Source organism: Natator depressus, chromosome 24 (assembly GCF_965152275.1).
Source record: "Natator depressus isolate rNatDep1 chromosome 24, rNatDep2.hap1, whole genome shotgun sequence".
In the NCBI taxonomy this organism is placed as follows: Eukaryota; Metazoa; Chordata; order Testudines; family Cheloniidae; genus Natator; species Natator depressus.
The window spans coordinates 6,428,510-6,453,510 of record NC_134257.1 but is presented as its reverse complement, the minus strand read 5'-3'; the positions used below and the strand labels follow the sequence as shown (position 1 = coordinate 6,453,510).

General features: G+C 55.6%; 1 protein-coding gene across 1 annotated transcript in view; it reads left to right on the top strand.

The window, feature by feature from the left end:
• Positions 1 to 25,001, top strand: part of SV2A (synaptic vesicle glycoprotein 2A) — a 50,862-nt gene that overhangs the window by 10,104 nt on the left and 15,757 nt on the right. Inside the window, exons 2-6 of the mRNA XM_074938650.1 lie at positions 3,670 to 4,574; positions 18,178 to 18,358; positions 19,980 to 20,131; positions 22,486 to 22,619; positions 23,962 to 24,051. Coding sequence (XP_074794751.1) covers positions 3,986 to 4,574; positions 18,178 to 18,358; positions 19,980 to 20,131; positions 22,486 to 22,619; positions 23,962 to 24,051 — 1,146 coding nt within the window. The 5' untranslated portion in view covers positions 3,670 to 3,985. The remainder of the gene's footprint in view (positions 1 to 3,669; positions 4,575 to 18,177; positions 18,359 to 19,979; positions 20,132 to 22,485; positions 22,620 to 23,961; positions 24,052 to 25,001) is intronic.

The window sequence follows — 25,001 nt, the reverse complement described above, 5'->3', positions numbered from 1 at the left end:
GCTCTGTCTCTTGAGCCCTGGAATGGCTGCTTAAGGGAAATTTCACTGTAAAATATTGATATGAGCCAGGGATATTGTTTGGGGGGAACCTTGATTATTTACCACTAAAAAAAAAAAAAATGTCCTCAGAGTCCTGGTTGCCTGAACCCGGGAGCAACAAACAGCAGGCAATTTCCTTGCTCAGAAATTCCCATGTCTGCCACTTCAGCAAGCACTGTGCCCAAGCATCGCTCTCTCTCTGCTTCCTCCCAGGATCATGCTCACAACTGCTTCTCCTGCCTCTCTGCCTCCAACACACAAGGCCTTCAAAACTGATAACTTAGCCCTTGCACTTGCAGCTAGGGAATGCCCCCCCCCCTTGCTCCCAAGCCCATCAAGCTCAGCTCTGACCACCCTTGGGCTGTCCTTCCATTGTTTGTAGCTGTCTCGGCTACATAAAGGGGCTTAACTGCTCCTTCCATTGATTCTGAAAGGGAGTTCTTGGAACAGCGATGGACTATGTCTGTGATTGTCAGCTGATGGCACCTTTGAGAATAACTATATATAAATACTGAGATCTCTCATCCCAGTATCAACCTATCTGAACCGTACTTGGCTTGGGAGAGTTTCTGGATAGCTTGGGGATGACCAGAGCTAGATATGGGGATTCTTATATAGACAATATTAATAATCAATTTCCATGCTGCCACAGGTCATCTCCAGCTATGACTCGGCTTTTCCACGCTAAGCATGGTTGGGCTACATTGATCTTTGGATGGTAGATCTCCAAGCAGGACCTTGGTGGCATAGGAAGTGACACTGGTGATGCCGTAGGGGCGCTCTTCCCTTTGGTATGGAGTCAGTGGCTCAGCATGGTGCTAGGGGGCTGTGCAGCTGGAGGTGCCACCTGTTTGATGCAGTGGGAGACCAAAGTCCTGAGCTCTTGTGGGTGGCTAAAGCCTTGGTGATATGTTAGTGTTTATGAAGCTGACTTCTGGGGCCAGGAAGACAGGGCCTTTTACATTCTGCTGTCCTACGTCTCCACTTGCAGTTGTGGTCTCATAGCATTCTTCAATTCCTGTCTCAAACGTGTGCTATGCGGCTGTTAAACAGCCCCTGTGTCCCACCCCAGGGATGTCTGCATTTCCACAGCAGATGGTTTAGAGGCCAAGGCCATTTCATAGTGAAGCAATGGGGCTGAGTTAGCATTGGCCAGGCTCCTTCTGTTTCATGGACAGAAGGTGCTGCTTAAAAGCAAAATACCAGCCAGGCTTTTCAAAAGGAGCACCAAACACACTGGCAAGACTTGACACCTAAGAGGGGCCTTGTTTTCAGAGGACGGGGCTCAGCACTCTCTGAAAATCCATCTCTTCCATGGTGTCATAAATTGGACCTCCAAAATTACTAATGACTTGGAATCCTGGCTTGGAGAACATGGGGATCTTTTAAAAGTTATTTATCTGTAATACAGTAACACCTAGGAGTCCCAGCCATGGGCCAGGACCCCATGGTGCTAGGCGCTGTACATGTTCATTGCTATTAGGTGTATTATGGTAGCACCTAAAGTCCCAGTCCTGGATCAGGTCCCTGTTATGTTTAGTCATACGCACAGGAAAGTTAGATAAAAACCATGAATACTCTTGGTGGAAGGTTGCCCTGGAACATGACTTTATTACTTAAACTCCAGAATGGTAACACCCAGGGACCCAAAACCAGTGAGAGACAAAGCAGGCTGCTCCCTAAAGGTGGGGAGCAGCACAATTCACCCCACCTTATTGTAAGTTAGCTCCCTGCAGAGCTGACTCTGATTGGACACTTCCCCGCTGAGCCCTCTAGCTTGCAAATTCAATTGATAGCTTGTGATTTTAACACAAATTCAATCTACCGCAGAACCCATGGTGTTAGGCTCTTTAAGGTGGGAAACTGAGGCATGAGTCCACTTAATTTAGGCTTAATCAATTTTCATCTTTATTTATACATTTTCAGACAATTGTCTCTTATAGTTTCTGATCATATGTTTATGCCAGACAATAGAGAGAGAAAATGGAACAGGTGTGGACCCAAGTTCTGGGACGCTTTCCTATCCTTCCTGATGGCTGTCTCACTCTCTGGCCTCCGGGCTTTTCCTTCAGTCTCATTCCTTCCGTTTCCAGTCTGGTATTTCTCTGACTTGGGCCCTCTTTCACTTGGTTCTTCTACATTTCCACGTTAGAGTCGTTAGCTTTCCTGCAGCCACCGTTATTTAACATCACACATACCCAGTTCTCCATCGACCCACGTTTTCATGATTTGTTTTTCCATCCTCCCGTCTATGCTGTCTGTAGCAGTGTGGCTGTTTATTGTGCCCGGGGGGTGTTTGAAAGGGTTTTAGCCTTGTTAGCCCCCTCTGGCAGACCCCAGAAGTACTCCACATAGCCTTGTCAACTGCTGGAAATGGTCCACCTTGATTATCACTACAAAAGGAGTTGTTTTTTTTCTCTCCTGCTGGTAATAGCTCACCTTACCTGATAACTCTCATTACAGTGTGTATAGTAACACCCATTGTTTCATGTTCTCTGTGTATATAAAATCACCCTACTGTATTTTCCACTGCATGCATCCGATGAAGTGAGCTGTAGCTCACAAAAGCTTATGCTCAAATAAATTTGTTAGTCTCTAAAGGTGCCACAAGTCCTCCTTTTCTTTTTGTGGATACAGACTAACACGGCTGCTACTCTGAAATCTGTAGCCTATTTTGTGACTCACAGCACCCCTGACTCAGGCTGGCTTAATGGCAAATAAAGTTCATGCAAACCTCAGAGTCCTTAACTGCAAAATAATCCAAAACAGTCATCAAGGAAGCCCCCAATCATGAGCTCCACCTGCCTCTGCCAGCTCTCTCTGGCTGGAGCTTGCCCTTTGGCCCTGCTTCCAAGTTAGTGTTTTGTGCGTGCGTGCGTGCGTGCGTGCATGCGTTTGTTTGTTTGTTTGTTTGTTTGTTTGTTCGTTCCTTTCTCTCTCTCTCAACCAGATACACCTCTGCCCCTTCCTCCTGCCTTTTATATTGGACCACCTGGTTCCCCTCAGGTGGGCCCCATCTTGTAATCAGGGTTGGTTTAGCCCCAAGCTCTCCAGCCTCTGGGCAAGGCACCCTGTTAGTTATTCAAAAGTAAACCACTGACATTCCATCAATATCAAACGAACGCATCCTCCTCCTTCTTTACCATTCAGCAGTTGGCCTCATGTTTTGGTATCATCATCCGCTCTGCCTGGGTTATCCTCAATTATTCATTGTCACCTTGCTTTTTAGCTACTGCTTCTCACTGTGGTGCCAACAGGAGAGCTCTCGCCCCTCGGCTTAGAGCATCTTCCTCAAAGTGCTACAGCGGAGCAGCTGCCCTGTCAGTGTATTTTAATCGTTTTCCAAACGTGGGTTTTCAGGGGACCTCTGCCAACGTCTCGCATCCTGCTTAGCAAACCACTGAAAAGCCTGGTCTGTAATTTTGCTGTTGCGTTTTTGAGGTCCTTCATTCGACATTAGGGCCTAGGTATTGAATTGTTCCCCAGCCATGCGGTATTGAATTGAATTGTTCCCCAGCCACGCGGTACAGCCAGCAGCCTCCTCCGCTGGGAACTGGCTCTTGAGAGAGGGAGCACGGATGCCCTTTCCTGCCTGATAACGCCCCCCTCTGTCTTTGTTCCCCCTCCCAGGACCGTCTCCATCTACTGCTGCCCAAGGGAGAATCGCCCAATCGACCTGCCTGGCTGCTCCGGCGTCTCAAGCCTGGATTAAGCGAATGGGTCGTGGTTCAGTGACCTCGATCGGCCGCCGTTGGAAAGCCGCGTCCTCCTTGCCTGCCGAAGATTCCCACCGCTGCCCCCTGGCCTGAGGAGACGGGGAGGGGCCCTGCGTGCTCATCCAGGAAGACCTGCCCTCCACCCCCTGCCCCTCGTCAAAGGCGGTTCCCATCCTCTTCTTCCTCACACCTGTGAGATCTGAAGGCGGGGCGTCGGCCAGGGCAGAGCCATGGATGAGGGGTTCAGGGACCGCACAGCCTTCATCCGAGGGGCAAAGGACATTGCCAAGGAGGTGAAGAAGCATGCCACCAAGAAGATGGGCAAGGGCGTGGATCGCATGCAGGATGAATACACCAAGCGCTCCTACTCCCGCTTCGAGGAGGATGAGGAGGAGGAGGATTACCAGCCCCAGGACGGCTACTACCGTGGCGAGTCGGCCAATGACGAGGAAGGGGCCTCCAGCGATGCCACCGAAGGGCACGACGAGGACGACGAGATCTACGAGGGCGAGTACCAGGGCATCCCCCGCAATGAGTCCCTGAAGGCCGGGGACCACCTGGCCGACAACCAGCAGGTGGTGAGCGAGTTCAGAGACTTCGAGGACCTGGAAGGGGACAAGAAGAAGGACAAGGAGGAGCTGGCCCAGCAGTACGAGCTCATCCTGCAGGAGTGCGGCCACGGGCGCTTCCAGTGGACGCTCTACTTTGTGCTGGGGCTGGCCCTCATGGCCGATGGCGTGGAGGTCTTCGTGGTGGGCTTTGTCCTCCCTAGCGCCGAGAAGGACATGTGCTTGTCAGACTCCAACAAAGGCATGCTGGGTAAGTCCTTGGGATGCCAGGAGGGAGGGGGGATGCTGACCCTCGAAGGGGAAAGAAGCATTCTGGGGGATCGTGTTCCCAGAGGGAGCCTAGCCACCATAGGCCCGAAGCAGTGCATGCTGGGAAGGGAGGCAGGGAGATATAGGCACTCCCTTTGGCTCGGTGTGGAGGGGGGTCCTCGTGAGCTGAAAGTTAGTTTGGCATCCCCCCCCTCTTGGTGTCCTGCTCACAAATGCATGTGGGAGTGCTCTGCTGTGGGTGACGCAGTCATTTTGAGTGCGCAGCACTCTCACGGTTAGCGCATTGCCGGTTCAAGCCAATTTTTTGGGGAGCCCCGCTGGCTACAAAGCCTTTCAGTTGGGTCTGCCCACCACCACCACCACCTGCAAGGCTCAGGATTTTGTGTGCAGAGAGCCCCCTCCCTGTCCCAAGCTCCTATGAGATTAGAGTAATTGGTGTGTGCAGTGGGATAGCGGATGGGGTTTTGCAGAAGCCCTGAGTTGCACTTCCACCAAAATGGGGAGGACGCTGGCTCCGAGTGTGGGTTCAGATTATTCTCCCTTCTGGGCTCTCAACTGGTGTGCTGCAGCTCTGTACCATGCTGTTGGGGGCAAAAGTGGTAAAAGTGGCTGCCAGCCCCAGGCAGACCCCTGTTGGTTTAATAGCACAGGTTGAACCCACCGTGCACACAGGGCATGGCCAGAATGGGATCCGGGCCCCGATCAGCCAGGCATGTCTGCAATTTGTGTTTTTCTTTTGGCCCATGGCTGCAGGCCACCTTGGAAAGCTGGGAGAGGCTCAAGCAGCTTTCGCTGCCTCTCCCCTAGCACATGGCAACTGGGGTTTCTGCCCTGGCTGTGCTGTGTGAACCCAGGGTAGTCTTTCTCCACAAGAGTCCTGCAAATTGCTTTCCCAGTGGGTGCATTGTACCCTCCTCCCACCCCTCCAGTGGGGGTTTTCATTTTTGGCTCATGTTATTTCTGCAGCAGCTAATGAGCTGCTGTGTGTGTGTGTGTGTCTGAGGCATGCCACTGCTCTCTGGCAGATGGAATCGGATCTCCCAAGCTCTGTCTCATAGCCCCTGTACTGCTAACAGCTGACGGGGGTTCTAAAGAGGCAGGGACTTGGTTTTTGGGGTGGGAGGTTGAGTTCTATCTGCCCTGTGCCTTATTGAAATCCACCAAGTCCTTGGTAGTCCTGGATTTGGTTTGTCACGGCTCTTCACCTCTTTGCAGGAGAATCTCAAAGTGTCTTGCAGGTCAGGCCCCGTGATCCGTCCCCGAAGGCTGGTCAATATCCTTCCCCTGGGAAGCAGCAAAGTGAAATGACTTGGGTCTCGCACACAGTTAGTTAGAGAGCTGGGAATAGGACGTAGGGGTCCTGACTCCCACAGTCTGCTGCTCTAACCACTAGACCTCGCACTCCTCCCAGAATTGGGATTGGAACCCAGGAGTCCTGACCCTCAGCCCCTCCCTCGGCTTTGAGACGTGCCCGCTCTGTCCTGAGTCCATCGTGTGTCCCTGACTGTCCGTCCCAGTGGCTAAAGGCCAGCAGCTCTCCTCCCAACCCCTGCACGGCCATGAAGATGGGCTCTCGAGAACTAGCTGTCTGGCACCTGGCTCTCTCCCGAGTGGGTCCCTGTGGCTTTGCTTCCTGCTGAGTCAGTGCTGGTGCCCGCGTGATGGGAGCCCGGTGGGAAAGGCCAGTGCAGCTGGGAGACGCAGGCCCAAGGAAGCTGTGAGGGGCGGGGAAGGGGGTGCAGTTCCTGAGCCCACTCCCCGGGAGGCTGTTTCAGGGGAAGTACCCCCCCCCCGCCCCCGAGCTGGGTATGAAAGCATCCCTGCCTGGACCAGGCCTTTGCGTTTGGGTTGTACGGAGGTGGCTAGCGGCTCTTTTGGGCTGTTGATTTTCTCTTCAGCCCAGACTGAGATCCCAGATCTCCCTCCATGTCCGTGCCTTTGGAGGGGGTGAGAGGGCTCCGTCCCCGGTTAGTGCACCCACGCTTGCTGCTGTCAGAGCTGCACCCTGGTCGCCACCTCCTCTGGGGGATGGGGTGTTGCCTTCCCAGAGCAGGCAGGCAGGCAGGGATACGCGGCAGGCAGCGCTGCCGTAACCTAGGAGCCAGGAGAGGAAGCCCCTTGCCCCCTAGGGAAGGGTTCTGGGTAGATCCCTGGGGGACTAAGGCTGCGCTGTCCCTCCAGAATAAGCCTCCCCAGGAGATGGGTCTGTATCGTTATCCCTGCTTTACACATGGGGAAACTGAGGCAGATATTGAGGCGGCGACTTGCCCTAGGTCACCTAGCAAATTGGTGAAGGAGCTGGGAGTAGAAGCCAGGAATCCTGACACCCAGTCCTCTGCGGAAACCACTTGCCCCTACTCCCCTTCTAGAGCTTGGACCAGAACCCCAGGGCCAACTGTCTGCAGCACAGGAGTTGAAGGAGCAGTGGGACCTGTGCGGGCAGGGCTCTGCCTGACCCTCGCCACCATAGTGTATCCGTGCCTCAGTCATGAAAGGACTGGTCCTCCCAACCCCCTGTGAGCCATAGTTACAGGTGGGGAAACTGAGGCACAGAGCAGCAAGTGACTTGCCCAAAGTCACGCAGCAAGTTGCTGGCAGAGCCGGGACTTGAATGCGGGCCTCTTGAGGGTTACGGCTGGAGCCCTAACCAGTAGGCCGGCCTTCCTCTCGAGCAGCTCTGCTGCCTGATATGCTGTCCTTTGCTGCCTCCCAGATTCCTTTATGCTGGCCCTGGCTATAAGGAAGGCTCCTGGCTTGGGAGGGAGGGGGCAGCCTGGGGTGGGGGATCCTGTTCCATACAGGCCTGGTCAGTCGCTGCCTCTCCCTGGTGAGGGGCAGAGCACTGGCCGAAGGGTCGAGCGCTGTTGGGTTGGTGTGACGGCCGGAGACAGCAGAGCTTTAAATGAAGTACTGCTCACCCCCCCGCCCCGGGAGTGTTACAGCTGGCGAAGCAGAGCATGGGCTGGAGCCCAGGGAGCCCGGGGCGAGGGAGTTCTCGTGCCTTTAAGTCTAGGTTCAGTAACTGGGGAAGGGTTCATCCCCCTTGCTTCCTTCGAGGGCGGGCTGTGAGAGGGAGAGTGGTCTAGTGGGGAGAGCAGGAAGGGACCAGGAACCCCAGGACTCCTGGGTTCTAGTCGCTGCTCTGGGAGGGCAGTGGGGTCTAGTGGTTAGAGTCAGGGGCCTGGGTGCCCCTCAATCCCAACCTGCAGCCCCCTGCTGTTCCAGCCCCGGGCTTCCCCCAGACTCCCCAGCTCAGCCCATGTCTTTCCATCCCAACCCCATGTAGGATAAATCCCCAGTGGACTGTGAGGTGCACCCAGATCAATACCCTGATGCCCTAGCCTTGTCCTTCGAGGGATGAGAGTGGACTTCAGTCTTTATGGCCCTTTTTTTGTTTTTCTTTTCTGGTGCTGGTAGCTAGGATTCGTAGCCAGGTCTGTGGAGGCTGCAGCCCTCACCCATGGCACCTGTCAGCTGCTGCCCCCTGTTTCATTTTTGTTTTTTAAGTTCTGTTTGTCTCCAGTAGTTGAGCAAGGCCAATGACCAGGCGAGTAGCTGGTGAGATGAGGTGCTGCTCCGTGGAGTGTCAGGAGGACTCTTGAAAGTCAAACTGCGGTTAGAGCCTGGTTCTGGAAGTTAGGACTGCAGGGTTATAGTCTGAGAGGGGAATGGGATCTAGTGGGGAGAGCAGGGTTATTTGGGGAGTCAGGACTCCTGGGTTCTATTCCTGGCTGTGCTACTGTTTCTCCTAAAAGATCTGCTCTCGGAATTATTTTGGAGCCACTCCCTGGCCTGTGATATACAGGAAATCAGACTAGAGGGGGAAACTGAGGCGCAAAGAGGCCATGTAAGAGGCTGATGCCCTGTAGAATTTGCTCAGCGGCTGGGATGTAGACCAGACCTCTTGCGTCACCCAACAGGCCTGTAGCCCAGGTGGGATTCGCACCTGGATTGCTGGCGAATGATCTCTCCACTAGGCCACACTGCTTTCCTAACCTGACTCTGTCTCCCGGATGGATAATAGTGAGGCTAATGACAGCGAAGGACTCAGGCAAGCGCCTTGCTTGGTAGAACCGAGCTGGAAATAGGGGGTGGGGAGCTGGATTTGTAGCTAGGGGTGGCTCATGCTCTGAAATCCCTTTGGATGCTGCGGCGGGCAAGAGCTCCCGGCCGGCAGTGACAGTCGGTGACTCCCCCCTGCGTCATCGTCCTCCTTCCCCTGCCGTCCTCGAATACCAGCATAATTTAGCCAATGTGAACGGGCCCCCAGCTTATCTCCCTGCACCACTGACAGCCCCTCCAGGCTTCGGCACTGCCGCAAAGAGCTTAGTGGGAATTAAATCCAAATGAAAGCAAGCAGGAGAAAATCTTGCCTGAACGGCTGCGGAGAAGAGAAGTGAAGGGGTGGGGCTGCTATAATTGGGGAGAGAGGGGAGGGCAGGAGTTGGGAACCCGGGGAAGGCCCAGAGCAGCCTGGATTTCAAGCAAGTTTTGTGCTAGAGGCAGGCACAGGATCGACACCCCCGGCATGTGGCGATTTGAGCAGGTGCAGGCTGCACTGCGGCAAAGCTCGCTCCCCCTCCCACCTCGAGCATGGCCCGTCACAGCCCCGAGCGGGAGCTACCCCCCCTTGAAAGAGCCGTGAAGACTGGGGAGGGAGCCCCCCCCATCTCCCACTTGCGGGGCACTTAGTCTCCATGGCCCTTTCAATCCTCGGCCTGTCTGCGTAGTCTGTCTGCCCAAGGCTCTGAGTGGGGGACCTCCCTGTCTGCTAGGAACTAGAACGAGCCCCAGCAAACTCATCGCATGCAGGCATCGCCATACGACAGCAGGGCTGACTCTTGGCCATGCCTATCCCGGGCCTGAGTGTGCAAAGCGCCTTCTCACCATTCCCCCGGCCCCGACCCCAGGAGCTGCTTGGTCACTGCTTGGTGTAGCCCTCTGCAGCTTCCCCTTTGGAGATCCCCAGCTGGGAGAGCTGTTGCTGGCCCCGTGCATGCGTGGGGCAGGGCAGGAGTGCGCGTGCATGGGGGTGTGTGCAAGACGAGCACATGGGCAGGGTGTGTAGGTTGAGCACACGTGGAGGAATAAGTGCGGGGAGGCATGTGTGTGCCCGTGCCAGGGGCCGGGGGAACATGCTTGTGTCTGTGTGGAACCACGAGGCCGTGTTCAGCTGTGCGGGAGGCTGATTCCCATTAGGGTTTGGCCGGCCCGGCCCCTCATGTTGCCCCTCCCAGGGCGTTATGCGGACAGTCACTTGCACTGACAGGATCTGGGCTGCAGAGTGGTTTGTCAGGGAAGCTCCTCGCTCTGCCCTGCGCTCCCCATCCCCACAGGACTCCGGCCCTTTTGCTGAACTCACGCTGGCGGTGCCCAGCGTGAACTCTGGAAGGACCCTGACTGGCAGCAGTTGCCAGGAATGTCTAGCTGCTAATTCAGTGCGATTTGCTTGGGCCTCTCTCCTTGGTCCCACTCCCCTCCCAGAGCTGGGAATAGAACCCAGGAGTCCAGTCTCTGGCTCACCCCAGGACTAATAACTGCAGTTCCCTCGCCGCTCACGGTTCCCAGGACACGTGTTCTGATAACAGCCCCAGTCCTGGCCCATGCCTGGCTGTCTGCACATCCTGAGGACTAATTCCTTAGGCTTCAGGGTCTCCCCCTTAGATAAGCCATCCGCCCGTAACCATGAGGCTGCCAGTCACTGGCATTTTCCCTCATCAGCTCCTCTCTTTCCCCCAGCACCCTTAGCAGCAGCCTGAGCATTTCCTTCCTGAGCTTTGCACTGGGTCTGCACATCTCGTTACAGGAGAGTCTGGCTTTATTCTCTGCCTCCCTCGCTGATCCTTCCGGCTTCCCGGAAAAGGCCCATCTCTCATGCCCCCCCTGTCCAGCCACCTCTCCAGTGAAATGGCCTGAGTCAGGGGCGCGGTCAGGACACTGTCTGTCTTCTGAGCATGGTGGGGGGGAGGCTGGGAGCTGTTTCTGCAAAGGGTCAGATCAACTCCACTTCCACCATCGCTCTCGGAGCCTGTGCGCTGGGGGATCTTGGAGCTCTGGCTGAATGTGCTCGGGGGGGCGGGAGGGAGCCGCAGACACACTGCTTGGAAACCGTTCTGCTTCTAACTCACGTTTTCCCTGCGTGTCTCCCTCCTCTCCTCGCTTTACTTGCTGTACCCCAGTATGCTGCAGGAACGGTTACCCCGTAGCCCCAAGCGCAGCTGAGGTGGCTGGGGGCTGTTACTGGCGACCAGCGTAGTGTTTGTCTTTAGGGAGGCTGTGCATAAAAAAAAAGAGTGGTTTGTTCCCCCTCCCCCATTGCTGAGCCCCCAACTCTGGTGGGGTTTGGGGGGCACCTCTGTCAGTGTCAAAGAGCTCCTCCGTGCCAGCTGCAGGGCAGAGTGGTGTTGGGATGCCACGCTGCGGTGCTTGCCAGTGCTGAATTCAAACATAAGCATGACCGATAAAGCCAGTGGGTTTGTTACTACTCCGAGCTCACGGGGCGCGGAGGACTGGCCACCTGCAGACCAGCGATCTCTCTTGTGAGCCCCGCAGAGCTGGCTGGTTCTGCACCCGGGTCCCACCTGGGGCCGTGCCCTTGGCAGCTGTTGTGAGCTCAGCAGGCTTAAGTGGCATCGGAATCTGGTTGGGAGATTTCCAACGGGGCCACTTGACCACGGGGCCCTTCCCTTCGACGCCATGGCCTGGGCAAGGCGGTGCCAGGGGCACTATCATCACACGTGGCTTTGCCCCAGTGTAAGTAGAGGAACCAGGACCCTGAACAGCTGCCTTGTGCTTAAAGGCTCCAAGGGCTTGAATGGACGGGTCAGAGGAAACAGAGCTGGAGAGAGGGGAGCCCCTGCACTTCTCAGCAGTAAACCAGGATGTGCGGGAGATTGGAGCTGGATTGGTGGAGGAGCCAGGGGGTGAGAAGGAAGAATCTGCCTATTCAGCCCTTGGCTGCTCCTGGTTTGGATCCTCCAGGACTCCATCGTGGTGGCGGCGCCAGGCAGCCGTTGGAAACCAGAGTGCCTCCCGTGCCAGTGCTCAGTGCAGCATGCAGGGCCATGGGGATCCCGCGGCAGGTCAAACTACTGAGCACAGGGGCTGCTATGGACTGAGCCCCGGGAGAACCTGTGAAGCAAGGGGGTAGTCGGTGGAGCCTTGCACACTGGGCAGGGCATGGGGCCGTATTGCAAGCTTCTTGGAGGATACGGTAGAGGATCAGCACAGGTCATGTTCACTTTGAATCCTGTGCAGGGCAATGCAGCTGGGTTTCCCTGGCATGAAGGGGGAGATGGGCCTCATGAGTCCTGCTCTGGCCGGCGTGTGTATTTTGCAGTGGGAGCTGGGCCCCATCAGCCTGGAGACTTCCAGGTGGATCTGGCAGCTGGGAGCGATACGCTGCTTCCAAGCAGCAAGTGGGGTGGGGGGAGGACAGACCCCAGGGCCAGTGGTGGAGGAACCAGATGGGACATGAGTGGGATGCAGCAACAGGGAGCGGAGAGAAGCCACCCCGCTGCGCCATCTCTGGATCCTGCTGCTGGAGGAAAAGGGTGGCTGAGAGGGGACAGTCCCCATGTCCCATCCCTTGTGCCAGCCGTTTGATTATTTACTGTTTATATTGTGGTAGCATCTAGGAGCCACAGTCATGGATCCCTATTGTGTGGGGTGCTGTACGGGCTGTGGCCTGGGACACTTCACACCCCCCCATGCGGGCCACTGTACAGGCACATAACAAAGAGCTGAGCCCTACCGCAAAGGGCTAACAATCTAAGATGGGAGATTTGCTCCTGGGGCACAGAGCCGAGAGCTCGCAGCGAATCGACATCCCTGCAGCATGGGCACCAAAGGCTGGTCCTGAAGGAAACAAACCACGCCAGGGCAGACAAGCTCAACCTCTTCCTTTAGGGTTGAATGGAAGGGCAATCTCTGCTCTCCTTGTGTGACCCCCCAGCCTTGAGTTCAATGGGATGGCGCCTGGGTGGAGGAAAGTTTCTGGCTGGAATAAGTGGGAGGGTGGGAGCAGACTGGACAATCTGCTGGAAAATGCCCCTACGGAACAATCCTGCACCAGCCTCGAGGTTCTGCCAGGTCGTTCCATCTCTAATGTCTCTGGCCTTGATTCTCAGGGTACTGTATGTCTGTGCTGCAATCATGGGGTGTGGTCTGAGCTAGCTTCCATCTAGCCAGCCTGAGTACCAATAGCTGTGCAACCATAGCAGCATGGCCTTCGGTTCAAGCCCACTCCAGTACCCTGGCTCCTTGCTCGGATGGCTAGCCTAGGCCGTACCCTGTGTTTCTGCAGCTTCCCTGCTATTGGTACCCGAGCCAGCTAGATCAAAGCTCACGCCTCTGCTGCATAGACATACCCCTAGTCACACTCCGGCAGCACAAAGGGGGTGGAAACAGCCCTCGGAGGATCCCACCCCCTTGCAGAGGCCTCCCCAGCCGGTGCAGAGCTGGCATACGGGCCTTGCACCTGCCCTGTTCCCAGACCCCTGGCATGGGGGTGGATTAGTGGTGTGGCTAGAGAGCACAGCATTATGGGTATCCTTTTGATTCCTATGGGAAACAGAATGTGAGTTAGAGCAGCCCCAAGGCTGCTGTAATTTACACCAGGGGTTGGACAGAAGCTTGCATGACCCAGAATATGGGGGCGGGGGACATAAGGGGGCTTAGGAGCTCTCTTACCCTCCCCTGCCCCAAGTGTGGGAAGGGCGTGACTATTAATCAGGCTCCCTGGTCCCAAAGCTGCTTGGCTCCTGCCAGCTGTACGCTCAATCGCTGCAGGAATACGGTTCTTCCTGGCTCCATTTGGAAATGCAGATGCCCCCTTGCCCCATATGCCCCCCTGCCCCGAATACCCCCCAATCTGTCCAGAAGAAAATCGTTGTGGCTCTTTGCTCTTCCATGGGGCCTGTCACCTTGTATCATGCTGATGCATGGCCCTGTGACTGCAGCTCAAATTGAAATGAAAGGCAGGATAAAAATAGCTGCTTCTCCTCTGCGTGCGCTCTGCCTCCCGGCACTCCACTACTTTGCTGTGGTGGCTGGCTTCCCACCCCGCCAATAAGCCAGTTCTTCCAGCCCAGGACCCCATCTGGACTTTGTCTCCTCGTCAAGGCTGGTTTATGATTTCTCGTTGGGCAATTTTCTCCGTGTTTTAAGTGGATTCAGCATTGGGGAAAGGGCTGGATTGACCAGCCCGGAGACCAGCGCCTCCTATGCACGCAACTAGGATAGGCATTGGGGTGAGCGTCCCCTGAATACAGCCCGTCATGGCCATGCTCTAAGCCTGCCCTACAGGGTTCACCTTCTGGGCCAGTGCAGTCCCCTTGGGGACCCAGTCTTCCAGCTGGAGCCACCAGCTGCTGCGTGGGCTGGAGAAGGATCAAGGCATCACAGACGCTGTTTTAAGGCGTGATCTTTAGGGTAGGGCATGGGTGCCTGTGCTGAAGTTGGCAGGCTTTGTACAGGTTTCCCACTGATTCTCAGGAGCAGGATTAGGGTGGAGGGATGTGGGATGTGGACAGCTCGAGCTAGTACTGATCCCTCTGGTGTCTGCAGACATCGAGAGCGCCTGCTCTACGTCCCGACACCGGTTTGGTCCAAAGAGCAGCAGCCTCATTCTCCCCATGAATACACTGGTGTAAAACGGGAGTCCTGGGGTTGCAGGAGTCTTTCTGTTGTCACTCTATTGCAAGGGTGACTGGTCCTGCAATCCAATCCTTGAGCCCGGACAGACCCATCCTCAGACCTGCCTGCGTGGATCGATTGCCGGGTTGGGGCCATAGCTTTGGGTTTCCTTTTGAGATGAAAGCTCCTCTGGAAAGGTCAGGGAGTTCAGACTGGGTCAGTTCTGTTGAATGTGTCAATTTTCAGGCGAGAAGGGGCCGTTCTGATCATCTCGTCTGCCCTCCTGAATAGCACAGCCTGGAGAACCTCCCCGAGCAATTCCTGCATGGAGCCCGTAACGTCTGGTTGAACTAGAATGTGTCTCTGAGAAAGAGATGGCCAATCTGGAAGGATGTTGGTAGCTCAGAGAGGGTTCAGAGAAGAGCCACGAGAGTGATTTAAAGGATTAGAAAACCTGGCTTGTAGTGATAGGCTCAATGAGCTGAATCTATTTAGCTTAACAAAGAGACCGTTAAGGGGTGAGTTGATCACAGTCTATAGGCACCTAAGTGGGGAACAAATACTTGATAATGGGCTCTTCAATGCTTGATACATCAGTATAGCTACAGTGTCTTGACACTCTTGCTGTGAGGCAGGTTTTCCAGGCCTCAGATCATTCTTGTAGCTCTCTTCCAAACCCTTTCCAATTTATCAACATCCTTGTTGAAGTGCGGACACCAGGACTGGCCCCAGTATCCAGCAGCTCTGTGCAAAGAACTGATCTGCAGTGTCTGAAACTGAAAAATTTGGGAAGGGGGCAGGGAACAGTGTCAGGTTGCCCCAGAATGAAAATTTTTCAGATTATATTTTCGAATGAAATGATCTGTTCAACTCATTTTGGGTGGGTTTTGAGTTCTTTAACCTTTTTTTAAAAAAGCTAAAATTGAAGTAAAGCTTGAAATGGAAAATCGTTTTGAATTGAAAAATTGAAAAGTTTTGCTTCAAAAATGTGGAAATGAAACATTTCAAAATTTGGGGGGATTTTTTTGGGGGGGCAGGGTTGATTGGAACAATTCAATGAAGTTGATACAAATTCACAAAAATGTTTTGGTTGACGAAAAAATGCAGATTTTTTTGATCCTGAAACGATTTCAGACGGAAAATTTTCCCCAGGGCAAGTATTGGCTGATGGTCTCACTCATGCCGTATACAATGGTGATAACACGTCTCTGCATCTGCTGAGTATTCTCCAGATTATCCATCCAAGGATTGCATTTTCTCTCGTAACCACCATCTTTCAACTGGTTCTCCACTATGGCTTTTAAGTCTCTTTCTGAGTCCATCTTTCCCCAATACAGTCCCCAACCCACTACATCCCAGTCCTGATGACCCCGCCTGCCACCAGCCTTGGTGATGCTCTCTGGATTTTTCATGTTTCGTGGATGGTTTTATGACTGTAGCCTGGAATTCAGACATTGTAAAGTTGTTACACCAGCTTGAGTGATTTATTGCTAATAGTCACAGGCTCAAAGTTACCTCATTGTTTTTCCTCCATCTGGTGTCTCTTGCTTATACTTAGAGTGCAAGCTCCTTGGGGGCAGGGACTGTCTCTTTGTTCTGGGTTTGTACAGCACCTACCACCATAGGGCCCTGGCCCATGACTGGGGCTCCCAGTCGCTGCCGTGATACAAGATAATTAACCCTGACTGTCCCGTGGGGCTTGGAGAATGCATTTTGTGGCTGGAAAATTGGTTTTGCCCTTGTGCCCTTGCATTGGGGAATTGACTTGGCGAAAGTCACCCAGCAGGTCAGCAGCAGACCAGGAATAGGACGCAGGCCAGCGACCTCCCCAGGAGCCCATGCAGACTCCGTAGGTTGCCTTCAGCCCGCTGTCTGGGTGCCGCCGGGGTGATAGGTGGCTTGTTCCACAGGAGCAGCCAGTGCTTAATTTGGGCCAGGGCTGGCGCCTCTAGGCTTGGCAGTTCATAGCCCCGGCGCCTCTGGGCCTGCTGCATCAGTTAGGAACGTAAAAAAAATTGCTTCAATTTCATTAGAAGTTAAATCCTGGGAGTAGCTGCCTGGTGGGGGTGTGAGTGATTCCAGGCCGGGAGAACTGAGGAGCACATCACTGGAGGGAGAATCTGGGCTCTGGCTCGCCTCGGGCAGTGACCTGGCAAGCAGCAGCCGCCCGCGCTTGCCGTGTGTCCGCCTTGGGCAGCGTCCCCTGGATTGACCGTGCAGGATTTGGCGAGATCCCCTGCTGTGGGGCAGCCGCGGCATCTCCTGAAAGTGACGCGAAGGGCACGGCGGTGGGGGTCCGGGAGAGCCCGCCAGCCTCCAGGGAGGAGTGACTCAGCGTGGGGGGAGGCGGGTTCGTCCTCGCCTCAGGCCGCTCGCGGGGAGAGGAGCTGGGCATGACGCCGATGAGGGTCTGGCCTGCGTAGGCGGGAGGATGTTTCTCTCCCCCGGGCTAGGCCGACAAGCCCCGGTGGCTGTGGGGGCCGAGTTAGCCCTCTCAGCTTTAGCTGCCCGATGGGCCGTGAAATCCCCGGGATGAAGGATCAGGATCGTGCTAATCACGCAGGTCGACAGCTGCTGGTCGCTGGGGTGTGAACGTGCCGCTTCGGAGTCCCCGCCCCCCCCCCCCCCCCACGTCAGGATCGGAGGCTGGGGGTGAAGGGATTCGTTTCCCCTCCGTACTTCGGCGGCTCAGAGCCGCACTGCGACACAACTGCCCCCCCCGTGCCCCCGTCTTCCCCTGTGCTCACCCCTACCCTGCAACATTACAGGGACACCCCCTTGCACCCGTGTGCTCTGCCCCCCAACTCAACCCTGCAGCGTGACACTGTCCCCCCTGCTCCCTCCAAGCTCCTCCTGAGCTCAGCCCTGCAGCCCGACATGGTCCCCCCGGCACCCTTATCTGCCCCATGCTCTGCCCCCCAACTCAGCCTGGCAGCATCACAGGAACCTCCCCGCCATCTCCATCTGCACTCAACCCCGCCCCACCCCCCCACTCATCTCAGCCCTGAAGTGTGACACTGTGTCCTCTGCTCCCCCATTGCCCCCTTGTGCCCGACCCCCCTGTTCAGTTCTGCAGCATGACACAGTCCCCTCTGCGCCCCCTCTTTCCCCCCCTGGCTCTGCCCCCCCCAGCTCAGCTGTACCCCGTAGCACATCGCTCCCCATTTCCCCCTTTCCTCCCTTCCCATCTCCTGCCCTGCCCTGCTCCCAGCTACAGCAGCCCCCTGACTGCCTGGCTCTCAGTGCCCCACGGTGGGTTGGAGGGAGCCCCGTGTGGCCCAGAGCTGCCCCTCATGCCAGTCCCGTTAGCCGGGCAGCGAGCAGGGCTCCCCTCGCACCCCCAGCGGCATAGAAGTGCAGCAAGAAATTAGCCACGGGTTGCTGGGACAACTTGGGAGATCACAGCCCTTGCTGGAGGGGCGGGTGGGGGTGGGGGCACTGGGAACCACACAGAGCCACCATCCAGAAGAGTGATGGGCTGCCCGCTACGGGAAAGAGGGATCTTCATCTCCTATGAGCTCCTAATTCCTTGGGTTTGGGGTTCAGATGCAGCATGGGTGGCAGGACTGCTGGGTTCTCTCCCCTGCTCTGGGAGGGGAGTGGGGTCTCGTGGTTAGAGCAGGGAGGCTGGGCCTCCGGACTCCTGGGTTCTCTCCCCAGCTCTGGGAGAAGCGTGGGGTCTAATGCTTAGAGCACGGGGTTGAGTGTGGAACCCAGGAGTCCTGACTCTTCTTCCCCTTGTTGTCACTGCCTGCCTCCTAGAAGCTGTTGCCCTACCCGCCTGCCGCGCTCCACCCCAGCGCCTGCTGCTGGCGGCCGCACAGCCCCTGGCTGGACGTGCTCTGCTGAGCCTCGAGGGAGCACTGCAGCCGGGGTATGGGTGAGGGGCGCTCCAGGCCTGTGCATTACTGCTGACAGGTGCCACTCTGTTTGCTCTGTCCCTCCAGGCCTCATCGTCTACCTGGGCATGATGGTGGGAGCGTTCCTGTGGGGCGGCCTGGCGGATCGGATCGGCCGGAAGCAGTGCCTCCTCATCTCCCTCTCGGTCAACAGCGTCTTCGCCTTCTTCTCCTCTTTCGTGCAAGGTTACGGCACCTTCCTCTTCTGCAGGCTGCTCTCCGGAGTGGGGTAAGGGAGGCCTGCCAGGAGCCAGCCCGCTTGTCCTGGATGCTCTGCCAGGAGGGTGGTGTGTTCACGCCCTCAGATGGGATCCGGTCCCTGAGGGGGCCAAGGGGAAGGTCCACCTCTGGCCGCGTCATGGCTGGTGGATCAAAACTGATCCTGAGCCATTTCCAGTCTCTGTGCACCATGTTTGTAGGCGGGGTAGAAAACCCATTCCCCGGAGCTTTTAGAGCCACTGAGGTCTCCTCTGGGCCAGGTCAGAAGTTGGATGGTCTAGTCTGGGGTGCTGGATGAGTGGTGGTATCCGAAGAGAGGGAGCTAGGTAGACCTACAGTCGGAGCTGCTACACGAGAGGCAGTCGGGAGGCCATAGCAGATGGGCCAGAGGCTGGATATGCTATGGCAGAAGGTGGGAAACTGGCAGAGATGGACCAGTGGTCAAATGGGTGGAAGCTGGCGGGATGCCAGTAAGGTCTGATCTGAGGTGGTAGGAGGTGGGGATACCAGACTGTGGACCAGTGGTTTGATCTGAGATGGCAGGAGGTGGGGATACCAGACTGTATAGATGAGTGGTTTGATCTGAGATGGTAGGAGGTGGGGATACCAGACTGTATGGACCAATGGTTTGATCTGGAATGGAAATGTCCCTGGAAATTCTGTAATACTTTTCCATCTGCTCCACCTTGGACATCCTGCCCAGATTCTCACTCCCTCTCCTTTGTCTGACAATCTTAGCACAGCAACTACCAGCTCAGCCAGGGGGCTCTGTCCCCTGTTAGGGTCCCACTTTGAATTCCCGCTGCTCACGGTGATGGAGGAGCCTAGCTGGGAGATCAAAGGTGGCCACTGATATGGAAGGTGCGACTTGAAGTGTCTTGTCCGAGGTCACCCAGCAAATCAGTAGCAGGTCCAGAAATAGGACCCAGGAAGCCTGTCTCCCTTCCCCCTCCTCTAAACCCTAAACTCTCTTCTCCCAATGGGTTTATAAACTAAGTTGCCACTTTGCCGATCAAGCTAGCTCCCACATCTGGGCAGGAAAGCAGGTGCCGTAATGAATTGATATGCTAATGCCGCGTGCACCTCTGAATCCCCCTTCTCGGGGAGCACCGCCTGGAATCTGCCAGCAAAAATCTGCTGGTAATTAAGGTAATTAAGAGCAGGCTTCCCCGTGGCTGAGAAAACCAATGCTGTGGAATGAAATGTCCAGACCCAGTGCTGGAATCCGGCCAGCCTGGTGTCTCTGCAATGGATGTAATACAAGAGCCTGTAATGGGGAATCCCTCCAGTCTGGGATCTCTTTTCCCCCCACCGCCCCGCTCTAAGCAAACACATAATTCATCTAGCCCAGGTATATGACCTGCTCCACCTGCTGCCTATCTAACTTGGTATCCTCCACTACCTGCTGCTATTTTGGATCAGGCTGATTGTGCATCAGGCCTGCTTTCCTGGCTTCAGAGGATGGTGTTAAAACCTCGGCACCTCGCAGTAGGGTGCAGACGAGTCCTTCCTGACCTCCTCCTCCCATTTGGCAATGAGTTTATGCCCTGAAGCATGAGGATCTCCAGCCCTTGCAGGCTCTCTCCTACTGGAAGCTGTTCTGATCCATGTCTTCTTCCTCCCTTTCCCAGCATCGGGGGCTCAATCCCCATTGTTTTCTCCTACTTCTCGGAGTTCCTAGCTCAGGAGAAGCGAGGCGAGCACCTGAGCTGGCTCTGCATGTTCTGGATGATTGGGGGCATCTATGCATCAGCCATGGCTTGGGCCATCATCCCTCACTATGGTAAGAGAAAAAGGGGCCAGCTGGTGCTCCCGTCCCCCTTGTGCTGGGAAAGCCACCATCGTTTCTTCCCTCTTGCTCCAGCAAAGACTGTGTTAAAGAATGGGTGGGTCGGGGGATGGTAGTAATGGGCAATGGATAGGAATGGCTGAAATTTTCCATCCAAACTGTTTTCTGCCAAAAAAATTGATTTTTTACTAAATGATTTTTTTTTTGCAAGAAGTGTCTGCTTCCCTCAGAAAATCCTGTAGTGCCTCAAAGTGGAAACATTTTGATTTAGAAATGCACCATGGTGCATCATGCGAGTTGTAGTTTGGGTGCCTCCTATCCCCCATTTTCCTTTATGTGCTGGACTCCTGAGCTGGACTCCATCTCTCATGATGCACCATGGCTAGGGCTTCTGAAGATGCACCACCTCCCCTTTCCAAGTCGGGGGGAGACTGTGGTGCATCATGGGACAGGTAGTCCAGTCAGGCAGCCTGGCCTATAGAGAACAAGGCACCCGAACTACAGCTCCCATGAGGCACCAGAGTGGCATTTCCGAATCAAAATCTTTTGGTATTCACATTTCTGCTGAAAAATCAAAATTTTCCAGGGGGGAAACCCCACATTTTTTGGACCAGCTTTAGCTCTGTAGCCCCTGCCACTCTGGTTCACACCAGTTGTCACCGTCTAGCTGTCTGCATGGGTTGTGTTTTGCCATCCCAGCCATTCACACCCTCAGGCTGGCAGCCTCAGCAGAGACATCCGGTGGGGCTGAACTCCCCTCTTGCACCTGCTCTGGGCCAGGCCACACTGGTCATACAGGAGCAGAGGGCATGTGTGTAGGGGGCGCTGGCCCCAAAGCTGACTCTGAGACGTACCCTGGCTGGGATGTGGATGCTAACAGCATCCAGGGCTCCTGAGCATGGGACCAGGGGCTTTGTTATGTGCACTAGGCTGAACTGATTGCAAGATACAGAGTTGGGAAAGAAATTCCCTCGCCAAGGGGGCATGTTGGGGCAGCAGGCAGTCTGGGGTGGTATTTAACCCCCTGAGTGCCAGGGTCTGGACTGCTCTAGGGGTGTCAGTCACTGCCTGCCGGCCACTGGGACCCAAGCTCCTCTCCTCCTCCCACACTCTTCCAGTTCCTGACCACGCCCACGGGATGGGAGCCGGCTTGGGTGGGGGAATCGGGGTCATGCTGGCGAGGGCACTGTGCAGGAAGGGGGGGTGCTGATGCTTAATGGGGGTAGGCAGGGAAGCCCTAAGGAGGTAGAGGAGGGAGGAAGGGGGCAGGAGTGGAGATGAAGATGCAGCTGCTGCGGACGGGGTGGAAATCTCCCCCCACGCTCCTCCACTTAAGAACCTAAGAACTTAAGAATGGTCACACTGGCCCAGACCAGTGGTCCATCTAGCCCAGTGTCCTGTCTCTGACGATGGCCAGTGCCAGATGCTTCTGGCAATCGGAGGTTTAGGGACACCCTGAGCATGGGGTTGGTCCCTGACCATTGTGGCTAACAGCCATTGCTGGACTTATCCTCCGGGAACTGATCTCATTCTTGTTTGAACCTGACTGTGGTTTTGGCCTTCACAACATGCCCTGGCAACGAGTTCCACGGGCTGACTGTGTGTTGTGTGAAGTAGCACTTCCTTATGTTGGTTTTAAACCTGCTGCCTATTCATTTCATCGGATGACCCCTAGTTCTTGCGTCAGGTGAAGGGGTAAATAACACTTCCCTAGTCACTTTCTCCCATTCATGATTTTATAGACCTCCCTCATATCCCCCCTTAGTCCTCTCTTTTCTATGCTGAACAGACCCAGGCTTTATAGTCTCTCCTCGTATGGAAATCATTCTATTCCCCTAATCGTTTTTGTTGCCTTTCTCTGCACCTTTTCCAATTCTAATCTGTCTTTTTGAGATGGGGTGACCAGAACTGCCCGCAGTATTCAAGGTGTGGGCGCACCATGGAATTATATAGCAGCCCGATGATAGTTTCTGTCTTATTATCTATCCCTTTCCTGACGGTTCCTAATATTCTGTTCGCTTTATTGACGGCCGCTGCACATTGAGTGGAGGTTTTCAGAGAACTATCCACAATGACTCCAAGATCTCTCCCGTGAGTGGTAACGGCTAATTTGGACCCCGTCATTTTGTTTGTATAGTTGGGATTAGTTTGTCCAATGTGCTTTATTTTGCATGTATCCGCACTGAATTTCATCTGCCCTTTTGTTGCTCAATCACCCCGTTTAAGGAGATCCCTTTGTGACTCTCGGCAATCAGCTTTGGATGTAGCTGTCTTGAGTTCTACCACTTCTCGCTCCTCCTCTCCTGTTTTTCGCTCCTCTTCTCTCATGCCTCCATCCTGTTCCCCAGGCTGGAGTTTCCAGATGGGCTCCGCTTACCAGTTCCACAGCTGGAGGGTCTTTGTCCTGGTCTGCGCCTTCCCCTCCGTCTTCGCCATCGGCGCTCTCACCACCATGCCCGAGAGCCCACGCTTCTTCCTGGAGGTAAAGTCTGTGCAGCTCGGTCGGCGGGGGCGGGGGAGTCAGAAAGGACTCATCTGTGCATGTCCGCGTCTGGGGCCCTGGGCTGGGATGCAGCTGGATCTAAGGCAGAAAGGGGGCACAGGCTGGCTCTGGAGTATGGGGACCAGGTGCTGAACTGGCCTCCAGCTCTGCTCCAACCTCCTTCAGTAGAAACTAGAGACGGGCCAGGAGCAGCCGTCAGATGAGACTATCTGAGACGGGGCTTTGGGGTCACAGCCCTGGGCCTAGCAATGAATCCATCAGCCTCAGCCCTGAACAGGTGCCCCAGGACTGAATCCCCCGCCTTTGCCCCGAATGGGGGCGATGCAGAAAGCTGGTGCTTCCATATGAGCTCTGGGGATGGAGAGACGGCTCCTGTATCCAGGACCTGTCAGTCCCACAGCACCTGTTACCAAATCAGCAGCCTGGGGCAGGGATGGTGCTTAGAGCCCGCTGGCAGCAGGGGGTGTCCCATGGCTATACTGTTTGCTTGGGCGACTCGTGGCAATGCCCCCGTGCACAAGTGGGGCGGGGCTGGAGGGGGGGTGCAGGGAAGGAAGGGCCATTCTGGCTGCAGCGGTAGGGCATGATACCTGGAGGGCAGCGACATCTGGCTCAGGGCCTGGTCTGAGAGGTGGGCCAGCACTGTCACGAGGTGTGGGGTGCCTAGGTCAGGGGTTCTCTACCTTTTTCTTTCTGAGGCCCCCCCCGAACATGCTATAAAAACTCCACGGCCCCCCTGTGCCACAACTGCGTATAAAAGCACAGGTGCTGGAGCGAGGGGAGCTGGGGGTGCAGCTCCACCCCCTGGCTTGAAGTGGTTTCCATCATAGACAGGGTTTACAGTTTGGTGCAGTGGCTCTCAGCACCCCCGCTGTACACATTGTTCCAGCGCCCCATATAAAAGCCAGGGCCGGCATTAGGGGGTAGCAAGCAGGGCAGTGGCCTGGGGCCACACGCCACAGGGGGCCCCCACGAAGCGAAGTTGCTCAGGCTTCGGCTTCAGCCCCAGGTGGCAGGGCTCGGAGCGGGGGGGCAGCTTTCTGACCCGGGCTGTAGTGAGTCTAATGCCAGCCCTGCTTGGCGGACCCCCTGAAATCTCATTGGGGGACCCCTAGGGGGCTTCAGACCCCTGGTTGAGAACAGCTGGCCTAGGTGACCTAATTCTTAGGGGCATCTCCTGCATGGCTGACCTCCCTTCAAGCCAGGAAGCATCGGGCAGTGGGGTGCCCCTTGAAGGCTGAGTTGCAGTAGCCCAGGTGCCTGCCCCCTGCAGGGCTGCATGGCAGCTGGGTCAGTAGTGGCCTTGGCTTTTGTCTTGCAGAACGGGAAGCACGACGAGGCCTGGATGGTGCTGAAGCAGGTTCACGACACCAACATGCGAGCCAAGGGCCACCCCGAGAGGGTGTTTTCGGTAAGCGCCGCTCAGTCGCTCCCCTTGGCTGCTCTGGTCCCCTGGGGCAGAGGAGAGACCTTTAGGCTAGAGGAGAGAGGGGCAAGCCAAGGGAAAATGCTTGTCAGTGGTGACAGAGGAGGGTGTTGTGAGTAGGCTCTGGGCTGGGAGTCAGGAGACCTGGGTTTTATTCCCGGCTCTGCTGCTGAGTTTGGACAAATCGCTCCCTCCCTGAGCCTGGGCTCCCCACCTGTAAATAATGACGATGATCCCTAGCTCTTTTCTTCAGCAGAGCAGTATCATTATCTCCATTTCACAGCTGGGGAAACTGAGGCACAGAGTGGGGAAGCGACTTGCCCAAAATCACCCAGCAAGCCGGGAATAGAACGTGAGTCTCCTGAGTCCCAGCCCAGTGCTCTATCCGCTAGGCCATTTCCCTAACTCTTGGGGGGGTTGAGAGTCTAAAACCCGCTCATGGATTGTGAGGGTAGTATGGTGCCAGCTGCCTCTATGGGGCCATTGGTGGCATAGGCACCCCCTGTGCAGAGGTTGTTAACGCTATTTTGGTTTGAAATTACTTCTATCGCCCCATAAATATAACAGGCCCTGCACCATGGGCCCGCAGCAGGGTTGGAACCTGGCATCTTCCACACCAAAGCACAGATCCGGACCCCAACCCCCTGAGCTAAAGGAGTAACTCCATTAGTTGGTAGCAGTAATAGGCCATTATTCTCTATATGGGCCAGTTGCTAGAGCGTGACGTGGCATGTCGGGCCAGCGTCCAACATCTAGGCCGGGATTGGCTAGAACGGGGAGAATCTGAGCCCTAGGATGAGGTGTGTTTGACGCTGCTAGGAGCTGCCCGGATGCGGTAGATGGGGCAAAGCAAGGCAGCTCAGGTAGGGGGGGCGCTGGGCTGTGAAGAGTCTGCGGCATCAAGGCGGAGCGGGGTGGTGAGAGGGAACCAAGGG